General features: G+C 38.8%; 1 protein-coding gene across 1 annotated transcript in view; it reads right to left on the bottom strand.

Moving 5' to 3' along the window:
* The window catches only part of LOC145688347 (polyglutamine-binding protein 1-like), a 74,510-nt gene that overhangs the window by 17,111 nt on the left and 37,821 nt on the right, over window positions 1–19,578 (bottom strand). The window contains exon 4 of the mRNA XM_081762488.1: window positions 11,421–11,601. Coding sequence (XP_081618614.1) covers window positions 11,421–11,601 — 181 coding nt within the window. The remainder of the gene's footprint in view (window positions 1–11,420; window positions 11,602–19,578) is intronic.

Genomic DNA, 19,578 nt, shown 5'->3' with positions numbered 1-19,578 from the left:
AAGAAACCTGTATATCTTGTGTTTCTCTCTATGTTCTTGGGGCCACACTTGCTCAGTGGTAGAGCGTTCACCTCTGATTCATGGGGTCCTTGGTTCTATCCCAGCTCGCACCAAGGGCTTTGTGGTGGACAAACACCGTGTGCGTGTGTATTCTCGGGGATCTTCCGTTTCCTCCCACTTTCTTCATTCCATCATTTCATTCATTTCTCATCATCACCATCTCCTTTAGCCTAGCCGGCATAAACGTACAATGTAAAACTTAAAGAGTTCATTTCATTTCATTTTCTCTACGTTCTTTGAGGGCACAAATATTGCATTAGCACAACACAGCACAGCACATGAGTTCCTATTTATGTAATTAATTTTCATTAAACTCTCTTATCTATTGCTGCTTTAATTTAAAAGCGTATTGAAGAAAGTACACTTACTGTGTACCTTAACAAAATAATAATAATAATAATAATAATAATAATAATCAAATAAATAAAAAATGTTTGTCAGTGTCAGTCCTTTGTTCTTCAAATGGTACAGATGCAAAATGGCCAGATTTGGAGAAGAAAGTTGCGACCATCTTCTTCCCCACTCTTCGCGGTCGCTTCACTTCCGTGGGTGGATTTTTGTCTGGAAAGATCCAAACTGTAGACTGGCGTTTATTTTCAGGATCAAATTGATAGATCCAAGTCTCATCACCAGTAACAATGTCAGAGACGCGTCGAGAATTGCCTACATTAAATCTTGCAAGCATTTCTTCACACCATTCCACACATATGCGCTTCTGCTGTTCAGTCAAAGTGTGAGGCACCCAACGAGATGAAACCTTCCTGAGCCGAAGACGATCATGAAGAATTTTTGTTACTGCTGGCGATCCAATGTTCACTGTAGATTCAATGTCCTTGAAAGTTGTTTGAGGATTTTCTCGAATCATTTGTTCCACAGCGGCAATGTTTTCATCTGACACAGCTTTTGTTGGACGTCCAGCTTTCTCTTCATCTTTAAGTGATGCCCGGCCTCTTCTGAATTCACCAAACCACCGAAAAATTGTAGCACGGGAAGGAGCAAAGTCCCCAAATGACCCCTGCAAACGGTCAAGGCTTTGTGTTTCGTCAAACCACTTTTGAAATCATAAAGGATCATTGCCCGAAAATGTTCCCTTTAGAGCTCCATTCTAGACAGCCGAATACTGCTCACATCAACAAACAAGTAAAAGCGATACGGCCACGCCGATAAGCGAAGCGAGTTGAAACTTGCTTCGCTTCTTCGTTCTGGATACCACTACCGAACGCAATTGTTGGAATTCAAATACTGTACCCCAACAATGCGTATCTCAAAACTTTCGTAGTGACCCTCGTACAAAGGGTGTTATTGCTGGAATTGTAAACGAAATTCACCGAACTAATTTCATGCAAATAACTAACTCAATCTTTTACGTTATCTCCTTATATGTTAATAATTATAAGAAACTATATGTTGAAAACAACACTCGTGAGCAGTCTCAAACCTATTTCAGTGCTAAATGATCCGTGCGTAAAATCTATAAATTGATAAAAGTAATTGTACGATCAGAATGAAGAGCATTTATAAACATTTAAAGATACTCAAATCACAATATATTTCAATAATAAATATGGTTTATATGATATTTAGATACATTCTTCCTACACCTCTCGTGATGCAGAAGGATTCTGAGAATTTCTAGATAAGGAAATACATTTTGTACGTAAATTTACAGAACGACACGAGACTTTTATAAAAGTTACGAGACAAGATGATAAACATTATTTCTCGTCTCGCCTCGTCTCATGGGCAACACCAGTTTGTACCGAAAGATGTAAAGGAAACTCTATTCATACTTTATCTGAACTAGTTTTCTTTGTTTAGGACGTATGTTAAGGAAATAATTCATCAAAAAGGCTGGAAAATTGAGGATTTGATCCTTGCGAGGGAGGACCTCTCGAGGGCTTTCTCACCCTCAATCATATGAGGGCAAGGGCGAAGGACAACTCCCTTCGCGAGGGCGAGGGTGAACTAGGGCGAGGACCAACTGCCACTGCCAGGGCGAGAAGTTTCAAGTACGAGAGCGAGGGCGAGCGAGCGCGATGGACAACCATCCTCGCGAGGGCAAGGGTGAACGAAGGCGAGGGCCAACTTTCACTGCAAGGGCAGGGTGTGCGAGGGTGATAGACAACTTCCTTCGCGAGGACGAGAACAAGTTTCCAGCATGAGGGCGAGGGCTAATTGTCAATTCGAGGGCGATGGACAATTCCCTTCGCGAGGGCGAGTGAGGTCGGATTTCGAGACGAGACATCCGAACCTCTCGGTGCTTTATGCTCATCTCATTGTCGAGACCTGAGAACGATCCGCGAAAAGTTCTGTAATTCCTTTTTGGAAACATTGTTCAATGTCTTAACCAGGTAAGCTAAGCTGTTTTTAAAGTACACATTGGTTGGACGTCAGGAGCAGATCCGGAGAACGGTTACAAATGAAACATTTATTTTAAGAAATTTGAACAAAATCGCCTGTGCTGTTTTCGAGAAAATCGTCAAAACCTCAGCCCCGCAACTACCGTTTCTGGACTTTTCCAAAAGAAATTACTAATGTCGCATTGCAATGTTCTTAATGAAATATTGATTTATGAAAGATATTGTAAAAAGAAAATCGTCACAGCAGTTTTAGAGAAAATCGCAATTTTCGATTTTCATTATTCGGGAAAATAAAAGAAACAAACAAAAATCTCATAAAAATCTTGAATTAAAAAAAGAAACGATGAGGCCTTTAGAACTGTGTCCACAATACGAACTTTTTTTAAATAGCTTTTTTTTTTTTTTTTTTTTTTTTTTTTTTTAGAATATAAAGGCCATACAACGTAAAAGTTCTAATTTTCTATTTCTAAAGTTGAAATTACTTATTATTTTCACAATCACAAGATTTTCTTCACTCCTATTGTGTCTCAAAGTAAAACAATAATAATGAAAAACGAGACGTCCTCATTAATTCATTCAAGATGATTTTAATTTATAACAAGTGAAAAGGATAGACTTACCGAATAATATGTAAGTTCTTGTTTCAATTTAACTTAAAATAATTTTAAATGACATTATTCTTTTGTAAAATTTCACGGAAAGATTGCTTATATCACTTGGCATGTAATTTAACACTACAGTCCGCATCAACCGAATTGGCGTGTGGCATCAGCCAATAAGCTCGCAGTGCGATGTTACTGAACCGTTAGGGAGGAATTTAATCATTCACAATCTATATATATAAAAGAGAACGTACAAAATTTTGTCCGCTCATCACGCTAATACGGCTGAACCAATTTCTTTCATTTTTGGGGGGTTATTAGGATTTGGACCCTAGATGGTTTTTATCATATCACTTTAATTTTTAATTACCAGTGTCTTGAGATAATTGACCATTCAAGTGTGCATAACGTACAAATCCTTTGTTATTAGTTCATCATAGGTAAAAATAAACGTATTTATATGCAACCCGCATGATCGTGTCACTCGGCGGGTTAACATAAATGACAGGCGATATACAGCGGAAAATAGCTTGAATCTTCTGTTTAAAATTTTTTAATTGATTTGCTTATTTTTACAGACACTTTTACAATATGCCAGCACCGGGATGACCGCAGCGAAGCGGGGCGGGTTAACATAAATGACAGGCGATATAATGTTAAGATTTACTGCAAAATGACAGGCGATATACAGCGGAAAATAGCTTGAATCTTCTGTTTAAAATTTTTTAATTGATTTGCTTATTTTTACAGACACTTTTACAATATGCCAGCACCGGGATGACCGCAGCGAAGCGGGGCGGGTTAACATAAATGACAGGCGATATAATGTTAAGATTTACTGCAATCTTCTATGGTTTTTATCATATCACTTGAAAGCGAAAAAGTAAAAATTATCTAAGTAACAAAGTTTATTGCGTTCCGGGGTGACCGCAGCGAAGCGGGGTGAACGCTGCTAGTTGTCCATAAATACTAACAAAATCTATTACGAATGATTAGATTCCTCCATGACGGTTCGGTAACATCGCACTGCGAGCTTATTGGCTGATGCCACACGCCAATTCGGGTGACGCGGACTATAGTGTATCCTTTCTCTGAATAAAATGACATGAGTGAATCGAAATCTACTTCACAATGAAAGATCAAGATATTAAGGTAAGCGTAAAGGTTCGACTAAAATTAATAGACGATAGCACGTGTCTCCTATCTTTCCAATGTATTTTGTAGGGAATGACAACAATCACAATAATTCAATCAAATCCGAAAGATTAACATTCAAACTTTCACTAAGAACAAGTTGAATAAATAATCATAAAATAATCTGTGAAAATAACAATCTGATTTTTTGGTTCTTTCATTGTTGTGAGTGTTTCAATATTGGGAGCATGTTCCTGAAGAGTAAAATTAAATGGACTCGACAATGAAAGGTCTCTCCACGCATTATTGTGGCTCTAGTATCCAGCTTTCTCACTGGAGGCATTGCTTGCAGTGTCAAGTCTAGGCTAGGATTATTACGTGCTTGTGGACGCAAGCACGGTAAGTCTTAGTTACGGGCGAGAGAGTGAGAGAGACTAAGGGTTTCACCCAAGTGGAGACTGGCTTACCGTACATATCAGTGTACATATTTTTGGAAGCTTAGCTTCATCATCCTCATCACCATCATCTTCTTCACTGCGACTTACTGAAACTATCAGCAGCCCAGACTTGCTTTATGGCATCTCAACCTGTGTCTGGCCAACATCCTGGTTTACCGCCAATTGTAACGCAACCCTCTTGCTCTTCCGCGAAATCGGTAAGACGGAGATGTCAGTCACTGGAACGGATTTCTTCCAGCCAGGGCTCTTCAGCTCGTTCCCGTTCTCCAGTAGCATCAACCAAACTGCCACCTGCTCAACGACAGCATAAGATCAACGATGCTAGTTCTGAATCTTCAATGCATATCGACATTCGAGACGATAAGCAATTTCCTGATCTGCCTCCACCGAGTCGACTTTCACTCTATTCTTATCTTCTTCAGAACTTTGATCCGAAATTTACTAATACAAAACTACTTTTTGTTCAGATTACTAAGTGCATGCCTCGTGCCACTATCGCCCAGATCGTAAAGACCAGGAACGGACTGATTATCAAGACACCTGATCCAGAATTTCTCCGTACAATACGGAACAAGTTTAGCTTCGAGATCTTCGGAACAAAATCTACTATGACCAAGCTCAGTGGCTAACGCACCAAACAGCCACCACCACTGAAAAAAATCACGCATTCTATCTGTTGTTATTCGCGGGGTAGATCCGAGCTATACTGATGATGAGATCCTTGAAGAACTCAAACTAGAAGGCTACACTATCATCAAATGTATCCGGATCAAAGGCGACCATGGTCCCACCTACATGGTGCGTGTCCTTACCAATTCACAACAGAGTATTGATGACTTGCTTACTCGTGGTGCATATATTTACAAACAGCGTCATCGTGTGGAACCTTCTCGCACTTCTCCATTACCTATTCGCTGTGAGCGCTGTCAAGTCTATGGTCAGCACTTTACTTCTCAGTGCAGGAACCCGTTTAAGTGTGGCTACTGTTCGGGTCCACATCCTACACGTAGCTGTTCTAATTTGAAATCACCTCCGACATGCTCCACATGTCAAGAAAATTGCCATCCAATATACAGCTATAAGTGCCAATCCAAATCTGCTCCTGAACCCTCAAAACCAGAGACAGTAGTGCCACTGCGCATACCTGAACAAATCCAACCACCTACAAATCCAGCACTCCAACAGCCTGTAAGTGTCCATCAGCTTTTAAAATTTCTCACTCTCTCCTTACAAAACATCCATCCGTTCTTACGTAACCACATCGCTCAACAAATTCAGTACGCAGCCAAGGCAATTTTCCAAGCTAACATCTGTCCTACATATTCCGGCAATCATGTATATTATCATTCTAATGTACTGGAAACCGAAGTTTGACAGCCATCTTATCACTCTTCATTGCATTATGGCTCTCTCATTCTTGTTTTTGAACATCCGTTCTTTGCCACAACACAAGCCGCTCTTTGAAGCTCTTCTGCTTGAAGAAAAGATCCATGCCTTTATTCTCAATGAGACACATCTCAGACATAACCTGACACGCCGCATACCCACATTTCAATTATTACGACATGATAGCACCATAGCAGCTAGGCGAGCCAACGGGGGAGTTGCGATTGGATTCTCTCCTTCAATTCCATTTCGCAGTCATTCGCTACTTTTGCACAATCTTCCTGAACATCTTATCACGTTCTTATACTATAAGGAACTCTATGTAACAGTTGCGACTTTATATATCCGTCCTGGTCATGACATTCCACTCAGTTTCTTTCAATACGTCTCGAATAATTTTCGCACCTACATAATCATGGCAGATGTTAATTTACATAACCGGTCGGCCACTCACCGAGAGAAGTTCCTCAATTACATCACTAGCCATACTACCGGTGTGACACTACCACTGCCGAAACCTACCAGGCCTTCTAGCCAGACTACCCCGGATATAGTTATTGTGTCGAGCAACATATCTCATCGTAGCTCTGTTGAGGTTCTTGATCTTATTGGCAGCGATCATGCTCCTATCAAACTCCTTATTGCAACTCGCTCAGCTACTTCTCAGGATATACCTCCACGAACTACTTATCGCTATGATAAGACAAATTGGACTGCATACAGATCGCATCTCATAGAAAATCTTTCTGATCTATCGCCACCAAGTACCGAATCAGACCTCTATCATTGTCTCGAATCTCTGACTACTGTCATGCAAAATGCTACTGCCAAATACATTCCTACATCTACTACTTCTGGCTTTCAACCATCTTTGCCTCCACATACATGCCGTTGGTAAAACGTTCTCGTCAGTTGTACAGGGATTTCGTTGCTACTGGCAACCCAGACTCCTTGCTTCACCACCGACAACTTCAACGTACCGTCCACAACTATCTCAGAGCTTACAAACTACGGTGCTGGATTAAAACTTGCAATCATTTCGGTTCTCTTTCTCATCCAACGCAGTATTGGAAGAGTTTTCGCCAACTCATTGGGCAAAATACTCGAACAACTTACCCTCTTATCGACAATAATACGCCTCTTCATACTGATACTGACAAGGCTAATGCTTTTGCACAGTACCTTCAGGACATATTTACACCACCAACACTTGATTTTCCTCATCGTCCTCACCCCGTCGACAAGTTAAATCTGGACTCTCCGCTTTTACAGCCTAATAGTCAGCACACTCTTCCCGAAAATAATCCCCTTACTGCGCCAATCTTGATATCTAACATCACTTCTGTTGTTGCTCATAGGCGTAACACTGCTCCGGGCATGGACTCTATTACATACAGGCACGTTCGAGAAAGCCCCTATGCTGTCTTATATTTGCTTTCACTTATATATACGAGGGGCATTCAGTAAGTAAAGAGACAAATTGCTATAGCTCAATAAAGATTTATTTCAATCTTTCAAAACTAAGGCTATTTTTCAATATAATCACCCTTTACAGTTATGCATTTGTCTCATCTTTCTTGCAGCTTCCTAATTCCCTTGGCGAAGAAATCTTTCGATTTACCCCGAAGCCACCTTTGCACCGCTGCCTTAACTTCCTCATTGTTAGCAAATCTTTTTTCCACGTAGGGCGTCTTTGAGTGGTCCAAACAGTAAAAATCAGATGGGGCGAGGTCTGGGCTGTAGGCAGGATGAGATAAGACCTCCCAACCCAATTCTTGAAGCTTATCTCGGGTCAAATGGGCTGTATGAGGGCGGGCGTTATCGTGCTGAAGAATGACTCCTTTTGACAAGAGTCCACGGCGTTTGCTCCTGATAGCTGGTTTAATTTTGTGTTCTAGCATCTCAGAATAGTATAGGCTATTGATAGTTCGCTGATCTTCAAGGAAATCGCAATAGATTGGACCCTGTGAGTCCCAAAAGATGGTCAGCAGCACTTTACCAGCGGAAGGTTGAACCTTGAATTTTTTACGAACTGGAGAGCTAGTGTGTTTCCACTCCATACTCTGCCTTTTGGTCTCAGGGTCGTAGTGATGGATCCAGGCCTCGTCACAAGTCACTATTCTTTCAAAAAAAAAAGCGTCTCCTTCAATCAAACTTCGTTGCGTTAAGGCTTGACAAATGGAAAGCCTTGATTCTTTATGAGCGTCAGTAAGCTGTCTGGGAACCCATCTGGCACACGTTTTTCTGTACTTTAAAATGTTCCTAATGACATTGTGAACAGTTTCAACACTTACTTGAACTTCCTCAGCTATCATTTCAACAGTAATTCTTCTGTTATCACGAATAAGTCCGTCAATCCTCGATTCCAACGAAGAACCAGAAACTTCCACTGGACGTCCACATCGGGGTTCATCACCTACACTTGTTCGGCCACTTTTAAACCGATCAACCCACTTGTACACATTCGCACGGTTCATACAACTGTTACCGTACTGTCTCAACATTCGAGAAAAAATTTCACTTGGTTTTACACCTTCTGCGACTAAAAACCTAATGACTGAGCGCTGTTCTTTTAAGGTGCAATCTTCTAGAGGACTTGCCATGATGAATTGATATTTTTGAAGTTATGTTGACATAAAATTACGAAACAGCAGATCAGAGCATATCCCAAGGTTGCCAGCTAACACCCCTGAAAAAAAATGATTAGTGTTAAAAATATAGACTCTCTCTTTACTTATTGAATGATCCTCGTACATTTATTCTTCGTACGGGCTATATCCCTGCTGTCTGGAAAACATCTAAAACTCTTATGTTTCTCAAACCAGGCAAACCTGCACACACTGTCAGTTCTTACCGCCCCATTCAATTAACATCAACATTTTGCAAAATTCTGGAACGTATCCTCGTTAAACGTCTTCACTGATCTCTGGCACTTCACAACAAGCTTCCCCTCGCACAAGCTGGTTTTAGACCCTCTTTCAGCATCAACGACCAACTTCTTCGCCTTACCAATTCCATCTACAACCATTATAACACAGGACATCCATCTTGCTGGGTCCTGTTTGACTTAGAAAAGGCATTCGATAAGGTCTGGCATCCAGCTCTTATTTTCAAACTGAAGCAACTCCGATTACCTATTGCGTATCTTCGCTTCATTTTTAATTTTCTCATCTGTCGCCTGGCCTACGTCTACATAAATTCCAGTTACTCTGTTCCAATTTTCCTTCACTCCAGGGTTCCACAAGGATCTGCTTTGTCACCATTACTGTACATTCTGTACATTCTTTACAAGACGCAATCAATACCTTTGTCGATTGGTGCTCTCACTGGCGCTTGAAAATAAATTCCGATTAAAACTCAAGCTACTGTATTCCAATCTCCAACATGCCGTTCTCGTATACACCGTAACCCCAGTCTCTTGAATCTCACTGTTCAAGAGGTACCGCTCAACCTTTCTCGTACTGTCAAATATCTTGGCCTTACTTTCGATCACCGCCTTACCTGGTCGGCACATCTTCAAGATATTTCAAAAAAGACATATGGTCGTTTAAATTTACTGAAAAGCCTTGCTGGAACATCCTGGGGGCTCTCTGCACCTACTATCCTGAACACGTATAAAGTTTTTCTGCGACCTATACTGGTCTACGGTTTCACAGCCTGGTTATCTGCACCAGTATCATACTATGAAAAACTACCCATTCTTGAACGCCATGCCTTGCGCATCGCTTTTCGCATTAAGTTGCCCAGTCTAACCCGGGACCTCTATGCTCGCCTCACATTCCTGCACACTCTGTACCATCTGGAAACACTTCGCACAAAATATATTACCCGCCGTCTGCAGTCCAATCATTCCCTCCTACAGCAAACTTTCGAAGAATATGCTCGTAGTTTCTCCTCCTCTGCTGCTCTCACTCCTCCACTTTCATTACTGCTTACTCTGTACCGCTACACCATTCCTCCAGACCACCCTGACAGTATATACTATCAACCATACTCTTCCGATGCTCATCTTACTCATGTTTGGCCATCATATGCACCGTAATACCTACCGTTTTAACAGGGCACCCTTGTCTTCATTAATGCCTAGCGTCGCCCCTAGGCGAGAAGATAACACACATTTGTTATACTAACAGAACCTATGTGTTGTGATGTGAACTGCACTTCATTCATCTTTCATTACAGCCTTGATGCTCCTTTCCATCTGTACCTTACTCCGCATGATTATGGTTATAAAATCATAATGACCTCAATTGACTGTTAATAAAGATTCTTCACTACCCATAGCCCATCTATTGTTTTCCAATTAAGTTCAATAGTACTTTTACATCTCTTCCCCTACAGAGGGCGTAACTCTCTTCGGGCAGTAGCTAGCGTATGCTAACTAACTAACTAACTAACTCTCTGGCCTATGGAACCCGGAGGTTCAGTGCCGCGTTCACAAAAGCTCTCCACTGACTTCTATCCTTAGCTAATTGCATCCAGTTTCTACTTTGTATTCCTATCTCTGCGAGATCCATCTTAATATTGTCCTCCCATCTGCGCCTAGGTCTTCCTAATGGTCGTTTTCCTATGGGTCTACCAGTCAAGACTTTGAAAGCGTTTCTACTTTCTTCCATTCTAGCTACATGACCTGCCCACCTAAGCCTCCTACACTTGACGACCCTAACAATGTTGGGTAAACCGTATAAACTATGTAGTTCCTCGTTATGAAGCTTCCGCCATTCCCCATTCTCGTTCCTCTTGGGTCCGAATATTCTTCTCAGGATCCTGTTCTCAAATACTTTCAGTCTATGTTCTTCCCTCAGAGTAAGCGACCATGTTTCACAACCATACAGAACAACAGGCATGATTATCGTTTTATATATTTTAAGCTAGCGTATGCTAGCCGAAAAAAAAAAAACATTATTCTGATTATTTATTCAATTTCTCTTTGGTCAAAGACTGAATATCTTTTGCACTTGATTAAATTGCAATTGAATATTGTCGCTCCCTACAAAAATACATTGGAAAGATGGGGGCAAAGTGCGGCCATCTATTCATTATTATCGCTTTTTAATCTCGCCTTAATTGTATAATTTTTCGCAAAAGGAGATATAAGTCCCCGTCGGATAATTTTGGGAGAAATATCTAAAAATCTCAGGGTCCATAACTTTCATGGACTGATTTTTGAAACAGATTTTTGTGACTCACATCCTTTCTGCGCTAAAAGAAGGCTTTATCGGAATACAATTAGAATGTACTAGAAACTAATGTATTTAAAAATGTAACTCACATCCCCTGCTGCAATACGCAATTCAAATAAAGAACTACAGACAAAGGTGACTGAGTTTTAGAAATATGAAGAAGTTATTCTACAAAGTGCTGTTACTTGTATGGCGTTAAGTGCGAACAACGTTAAATGAGATAAATAAAAATCACACCTCTGACTCAGATTCGTCTTCACTAAGCATTTCATCTTCCTCCAATTCTTCATCTTCCATTGGCATCACTTGTAGTTCCTCCCTGAAACGAGCAGCTGGAAACGTGATTTTTGCACGAGGATGTCTAGGGGGCAGCCACGATACTTGATCTGTCTCGGTATTCCAGTAATAATGCCTTCCACTAGAAATGGAAAAATAGTAAAGTATTAATGCCACTGACCTTACGTACAATAGTGTGCATAGTGTGCAAATCAATCATATATAGGACTTAGTTATACAAAACTCTTCTCTTGTAAACCGCATGTCTTACACTACACAAGTTCTTCGTAAACTATCTTAATCCTACCAATTTTAAACATAATTAATACTTTATGGCAAGAAATTTGCAATCTAACAAACTGGAAATTCAACGTTTGTACAAATGAAGCATTTCACATACGAATAGTTTCCATCATGAATGAAATACGTACTAGTTAAATTGCACATTATGTGTTAGATTAATACAGACAATGAAAAATTAAAACGAATGAGGATTAAATAACTGGTGCAATAAAGCATGAGGAAGAGTGCACACCTGGAAAAACTTACGCACATAGTGCTGGCTCATTACAAATTTCACATGTGATAGAATTGAACTCAAACTTTTGTTCAGGTGTAAGCACTCCACTCCCAAGCCTATGCATAAAGGTTCCTTCATATTTGAAGTATAATCTTCGTAAAGCCTTGGTTGCCCCTGGATGAAAACCTCTGTCAGAAGAAAAGTTTCTTCGAACAATAAACTCCCGTTCACACAGCAGAGTTCACCCAAAGGGTCTAGCAAGTGATAACATAGTTATGTATCCTTTCAGACAGCTAGTTACTTTAGCACTTTTCATGTTATTCGGTATTTCAAACTTACTTTCTTTGGATACATTTGAGAACTCCAAACTCTGTTTTAGTCACAAATCACACTTTTCTGGTAATGCAACGACGTCACTCTTAACCCTTTCGTGCGTAACAACATTTGAGGCGGTAATATTATTTATTTTTTTAACACCTCAAAGTTAATCGATGCTACATGCTTTTTTATCCCAAAGATGCATAAAAGACTCAGGTGAGATGCTTTTGGTTTTAAACGTTTCTCGTTAGAGGAAGGTGGTGTATTATCCACATGTTACTCAAGATAATGCATTTGGAGCATGTGTTCCTCTCTGGTTTTCCTTTGCTGTGTTGTATGAAGTATTTCAGTGAAACAGAAGACAATCCAATGGTAAGAAATTTTCTTTTATATTTATAAGCATTCATAAATTATCATTCTATAACTGTTTGCATCTTTCATACTAGAAATGGTACCTTTTTTGACCACTGGAACTTGTAACATCAAGTAAGGCTTCCATGCAGCTACGAACGCTTTCAGTACATTATTAGTATGAATGGTTGTACTTATTTATTTGCTTTCTGCTCTAAATATATATCTGATTGATGATAAATATACTTGGTTTATAGAGAAGAGAATGCAGATAAATTTGACAATACCGGTTGTAGTATTATATTTATCAAGTAAAAGAAAGTGCAATTTATTTTCTATTTATATAACCTTAACTCAGTTGTAATATTTTCCTTTTCAGTCAGGAAATCTGCCGCGATAACGAAGAAATCCTCTAATTTTCGAAAACAAACACACCAACTTGAATTTTTACGGTTATACTTGAACAGAAAACTTGTAAAATCCTACTTATAATCCAATTTTGGTTTGCACCCTCCAAACTGAAAACACTGACAGAATCACTAGCTTGAATTTTTGAAATGAGAACTTTTGTGTGTAGCCTGAAGTGAGTAAAAGTGCAAGACAGTCAGAATAATGATTAGCCCGAGGGAGGGAGTTCGTATAGGGGAGGGGTCAAAAATTCAGATTGTTGGGGAAAAGAACTTAGAGAGTAATCGACCAGGGTCTAATTTGTAGGTACCATTCAGGTATTTAGCTGGGGATTGGATGAAAAATCATGGAAAAACTTATTTGTTTACTTTTATGACATTTCAAAAGAATTGTTAAGTGAAATTGCGTTTTCGTATTTGTGTATTAGATAACAGAAAATTAATTCATTTTCTGCATGTATCTTTTCCGGTTTCAATGACATTTAGCTTTGAGGAGATTCAGACACAGCGTGAGTATCCTTTAAGATTTGAAGCTGGATATGAGACATGATAGTGCCATTAATAAGATACTTGTTGATGTGAAATAAGTAACACTGAAGAAAGCAATACCGGCGAAACTTTATCAGCAAGTGACACTGTCAACATTGTGCCAGCACGTGATGCAGGAGAAACCAGTCCTTTGGTGTAGCGACTAGCGCATGCGTCTTTGGTACATGTAGTTTTGATTCCCAGTGTGTCGATAAAAAAAAAATATATATATATATATATATATTAATTTTTCTTTTTATAGTTGATGTATATACTCAGGTAATGCTAGTTTTTATACATATATTCGTTTTTTAAAAGTTTTGAAATTTTCTTATTCCTTTTGTATATAGTATTTTGTGGTTGAGCTGTTTTTCTTTTTAGTATGAAAAAGTAGCCGTAGATTTGTCTTTAGTCTTAAGAGGTATGAAATGATTTATATATATAAATCTGTGGAACGTGTGGTAGCTTAGTCAGTTGGAAGCGTGTGTGTATAAATACGGTCCTTGCTTGTGAGGAGGATCACTTTATTTTTGACCACTGCCTTCTAAACACCTTCCCAAGAACCTTACCCCTCTGTGCCGCGGATGAAATTTTTACCTCTCATTCGGACTTACACGTAGAATGAGTAACTGGTTCTAAGATAAAATCTAACATTATTATTATTATTAATCTTCTAAAATGTCACTTTTAGTTAGGTTACGAGATTAAGGATTTCTATTTTGCAGACTCCTACTATAAGGTAGTCTACTTTTTACTTGAATTCTTATTCTCATTCTTCTTATTATTATTTTCGCTTAACTTTTTGAACAGCTGTCTTACGTGATTCCTTTTTAATCTAACAACGATAATTTTTCTTCTGGGATAAGTGAGCTTAGAAGGAAGTGTGATAGATATCCTCAGCTACTTGAAAAACGTGATGGCGATCATTATGCGACGAACCAGATGGAGATCTTTTCTGTTTTAAGAACCGTCTTCAAAGGAGGAACTGTTCTTTTCCCTTAATACCCGAACGGCTAAATGATGTAGACTGAAGGGGCATTTAATATATATATATAGCCTGCTGTTTATTTCAAGAACGACATAACTCGAAATTTCTAACTTTTCAGGAGACGCGTCTAAAGTTTCGTAACGCAAAGGAAAGAAATGGGCGAAAGAACGACACAAAGTGCTCTCTAGCACTCACTTTTAAAATCACATCTCTGAAATTTTTACCAGGCAGACGTCAAGACTACCTTTCATTTTCTGCCCATAAGTCAATAAGGGCGATTTTTAAGTTATGTCGTTCTTGAAATAAGCAGGCTATATATACATATATACCCAGTTATCTAAGTGATGCATAGCTGGATTTATTTATTATCTTTTTCATTTTTAAAGAAATCTTAGGTAGGAGCAGCCTAGTTAGCGCTGAAAGAGAAATTTCCTTTAACCGGTCGAGGATGAAATTAAATCCGTTTCTAGATTCAACTTAAAAGTTGTCTAGTCAAGTAAGTTGGAGACGAAGACTATTAGGTTTATTTGGTCGGGGATCAAATGAGTCCTCTTCTGGAATAGGTATTGACCGCCCGGCTAAATGACCTGACGGTCTGACAAAAGTAGATTGATTGGTATATTTTAATACAATCAGGTCTGTGAAGTCTGGATATAAATTGTATGAATCTGTGAATTACTTAAGAGGATTCATTAACAAAAATGCAAAGAGCAATTTCTTTTACGTTTAATTTCATAAATATATAAAATGTTTCCGAAAAATTATGTAGTCCCTCTCTCTCTCTCTCTCTCTCTCTCTCTATATATATATATATATATATATATATATATATATATATTAATATATACAGGGTGTTTCAAAACAACACCGACAACGTTTGGGATGTGATTCCTGACACCAAGATAAGACAAAAAGTATAGACCAACCTGAGTGCACAAATGCTTTCTTTCGGAGTTAAAGGCTGCCAAAAACTTGAAAAAAAATGAACTTCAAAGGTCCATAGCTCCAATACTATGGGACCTATCGTAGTCGGGTTAAGACTTCACTTAGGAACTAGTATGTGTCCTATCCAAATATCCATGTTTCAGAATTCTGCGGTACTTCCGCAACATTTTTATAGAGGTAGTTAGTGAGTACTTCAAATTATATGCCCGAAGCCAAACCCTCTCTCGAAAAATTGTTCCATGAGTACTGTAGGATTCTGAAAGATGTATTTTTGGATAGCGCATATATTAGTTCCTAAGTGAAGTCTCAAGCCGACTACGGTAGGTCCTATAGTATTGCAGCTATGAACCTTTAAAGTTCATTTTTCATGTTTTCGGCAGCCTATAACTCCGAAAGGAAACACTTGTGCACCCACGTTGGTCTATACTTTTTGCCTTATCTTGGTGTCTGGAATCACCTTCCAAACGTTGTCGGTGTTTGTTTGAAACACCCTGTATATTTCCTATACCTTATGTAGCTATATTTTTGGAGGACGTTAGGTTTTAATTCTATCCCCAGATGAGACCGGGAAGGAGAAAAGAACACTGAAAATTTTCACTTGAAGAAATATGTGTTATCTACTATATATATTTTAGAGAGCGGTTTATTTATTTATTTTTCAAATATTATAGAATTTTCTTTAACGACACAGGTAATAGAGCATTTATAAAAACTGAGCGCATTGAAGTAGTTCAGATTCCATCTTAAACTAGATCCATATCTCATATACTCTCGGTGCTGAAAAGGAATGATAAACTTCAACAAAGACAAACAATCATACACACATTACCGGTTCAGTTGCTGATTCACATGCTCTGGTTTATTCTTCAATAGCTTTATGCTGCACATAAGAAATAGAAGTGCAATGCTTTTACACAGGGTGTCCGAGAAGCTAGGAGTTTCCAGATGTTTGTCTTGTGTTTTCTGCAAGGTGTTTCTCACGTGTGACATAGCACTACATTATTGTTCTCCCAAGATCTAAGAGCGGATGGTTACCGTGATCTTCCGAACTCAAATTCGTGATGATTGGAGTAAAAACAAGATAATGTATATTAATCTTAGTTTCCCTCTTTTTTAAGTATAAAAACCAAAGTAAAATATGCACTTCTAGAATGTCAATATTTTGAAATTGAGAAATTTGCTTCGTACTGCACAACAAGTACAAGACTTTTTTAAATGTTTTGTTTATAAATTGAATATATTTTTATTGCGTAGGTAGGCAGGCGTTTATTCTAGATCTCTTTTTCGCTCGGTCCCTATAAACTTGGGACACATTAGTAGTAGCAACGCCACTGTGAGCTGTCAGAAACTTACTCTTGCTGGCTCCTCTATAATGGAAACCTACGCAGAGGACGGTGCACTCACAATCCAGTTTATACGTCGTCGAGACACGGTGCAAGATGGCACAAGTTGTTGTAGAAATCCACTAGTTTTGCCCGGATGATAAGCGCGAACATCACAAGGTTATGTAATGCTTCACGCACAATGCGACGATCCTCTCGTATTAAGATCTGTCGTGGTCGACCAGAACCTTTACGTCGTGTGTTGGTGCCTTCACGTTCCACTAGTCCTAACATCTGGTTACAGTGACATCGAAATGCCCCACATCTAGAAATGGCACGAAACGCCCAGCCGGCCTCGTGCAACCCAACGATCCAGCCCCTTTCGAATGCCTCATAAGTGATCATGCTGTTCAATGTGGTGACAAGGCTTTTTTAAAAACCTTCCTGCTTTGTGCTAACTCACAAGTAAACCTTACGTTTGGGTGAATCGAGTTGCTGACTGAGACACACATGAAAAAGTAGTACTAAATGTGATTAGTATTTCAGTGAAGTTTTAGGTGCGAAGCTCCAGGGGTTTAGGAGATACAGCTACCAGAACATCACATGGAAGTACAGAATAGTCTTCATACAGTTGGAGGTAAAAGCTCTGTAAGACCTCTTGTAACGACAAAAGGTGCATAACAAATATATGGGTACATATTAGGACTAGGGGGAAGTCATATAGTAAGGGTATATCTGACGGCGGCCATCTTGAAATCCGCCATTTTGAATCAAGCTTAAGTTTTTAAAATAGGAATAGGGTCATGTGATACATGATTTAAGACTCAAATTTAATCAGAAGAACAATGGTGACGTTAATTTTGATTTACGCGCAATTGGTAAAAAGTTACAGGGAAATTAAATATTGTTGCAGCATATGTATTAGTTCTTTACCCCACCTTGTAAATTTTGTTTTAATGATAATAATTAAATAAAAAGCAGGTGGATAAATATTAGGTCTATGGTAAGAGTTGCATTGATGGCGGCCATGTTCAAATCATCCATTTTGAATCAGACAAAAGTTTTAAACAAAACGCATAACAGTGAGACCTTATTAATAGCAAATTTTACCATAACCATTTTTAACAATTTTTGCTTTATCATTAACCAGCACAAAGTTAAATGGATCGCTTCTTACGACTACTGCTTTGACGGAATTGTTAACGACAAATGTGTCAAGTGTAACTCGATTGCCTGTGTCAGGTGTGCTCACTGTGAGCAGAGCATTTGTGCAAGTCATGCACTCTTTTCTGAATTACATATTGATTGTACTAATTGAGGACTTTTCTGGAAAACACCAAAGACCCAAGTTCAATTATGACTCAGTTCCACTTTGGTCATTTTTATTTAAATTAGCAACTTGTTTATGCGATAACAAATGCTGGTTAATGATAAAGCAAAAATGGTTATACCGTTGGATTTATGGTAAAATTTGCTATTAATAAGGTGTCACTGTTACGCGTTTTGTTTAAAACTTTTGTCTGATTCAAAATGACGGATTTAACAAAGCCGTCAACAAGGCAACTCTTACCATAGACCTAATATTTATCCATCTGCTTTTTATTTAATTATTATCATTAAAACAAAATTTACAAGGTGGGGTAAAGGACTAATACATATGCAGCAACAATATTTAATTTCCCTGTAACTTTTTACCAATTGCGCGAAAATCAAAATTAACATCACCATTGTTCTTCTGATTAAATTTGAGTCTTAAATCATGTATCACATGACCCTATTCCTATTTTAAAAACTTAACCTTAATTCAAAATGGCGGATTTCAAGATGGCCGCCGTCAGGTATACCCTTACTATATGACTTCCCCCTAGTCCTAATATGTACCCATATATTTGTTATGCACCTTTTGTCGTTACAAGAGGTCTTACAGAGCTTTTACCTCCAACTGTATGAAGACTATTCTGTACTTTCATGTGATGTTCTGGTAGCTGTATCTCCTAAACCCCTGGAGCTTCGCACCTAAAACTTCACTGAAATACTGACCACATTTAGTACTACTTTCTCATATGTGTCTCAGTCAGCAACTCGATTCACCCAAACGTAAGGTTTACTTGTCAGTCTCTCACGCTTCGCAACTGATTGACATGAATTTTTTTACTGCTGACAATACTGCCCTCTGGTGGCCATTCGCGATGTTCCTGATGTTTGAAACCCTGACAGTTTGTAGATCCTCCATAGCGCTACACATCAACTAATCTGCAGTTGAATTGGACGGTTACTTATTGGTGATTGAGTGTATACTGGTTTAAACTTGCATTATTAAACACCAGCCATCACATAATACGAATCAAGAGGCGCGTTTCAGACGTAATTCGACAAGTCTCTTTCTAGATTTAATGGGTGTAGAGCTTGAAATTTTGTATAAACAATCAACAATCTCCTGCAGCCTAGGCTGGCAATATAACGCAGTTTTACGAAATGTGACTACCTGCGTGAGAATTGGGGTGAGTATTTACGTAGCTCCAGTGAAATTAAACTTGCATCAAGAAGTCTTTGTTATAAAAGGAAAAGTCTCAGTCTATGAGGAACGTTAATCACGAATAGTTAACAGCCGCTACATGCGCTGCCAGCCTGCTTGACGCCAACAGATGACGCTAGCGTCCAGACAATTTGCAAATTTAAACTACCGTACGATTTAATTGTAACTTCAAATCTGCATTGTTTCAATTACTATTAAATAGGA

This window comes from Thermobia domestica, chromosome 6 (genome assembly GCF_964235325.1).
Source record: "Thermobia domestica chromosome 6, izTheDome1.hap1.1, whole genome shotgun sequence".
NCBI lineage: Eukaryota > Metazoa > Arthropoda > Insecta > Zygentoma > Lepismatidae > Thermobia > Thermobia domestica.
The sequence above is the reverse complement of the archived record's forward strand: the minus strand, read 5'-3'. Positions and strand labels throughout refer to the sequence as shown.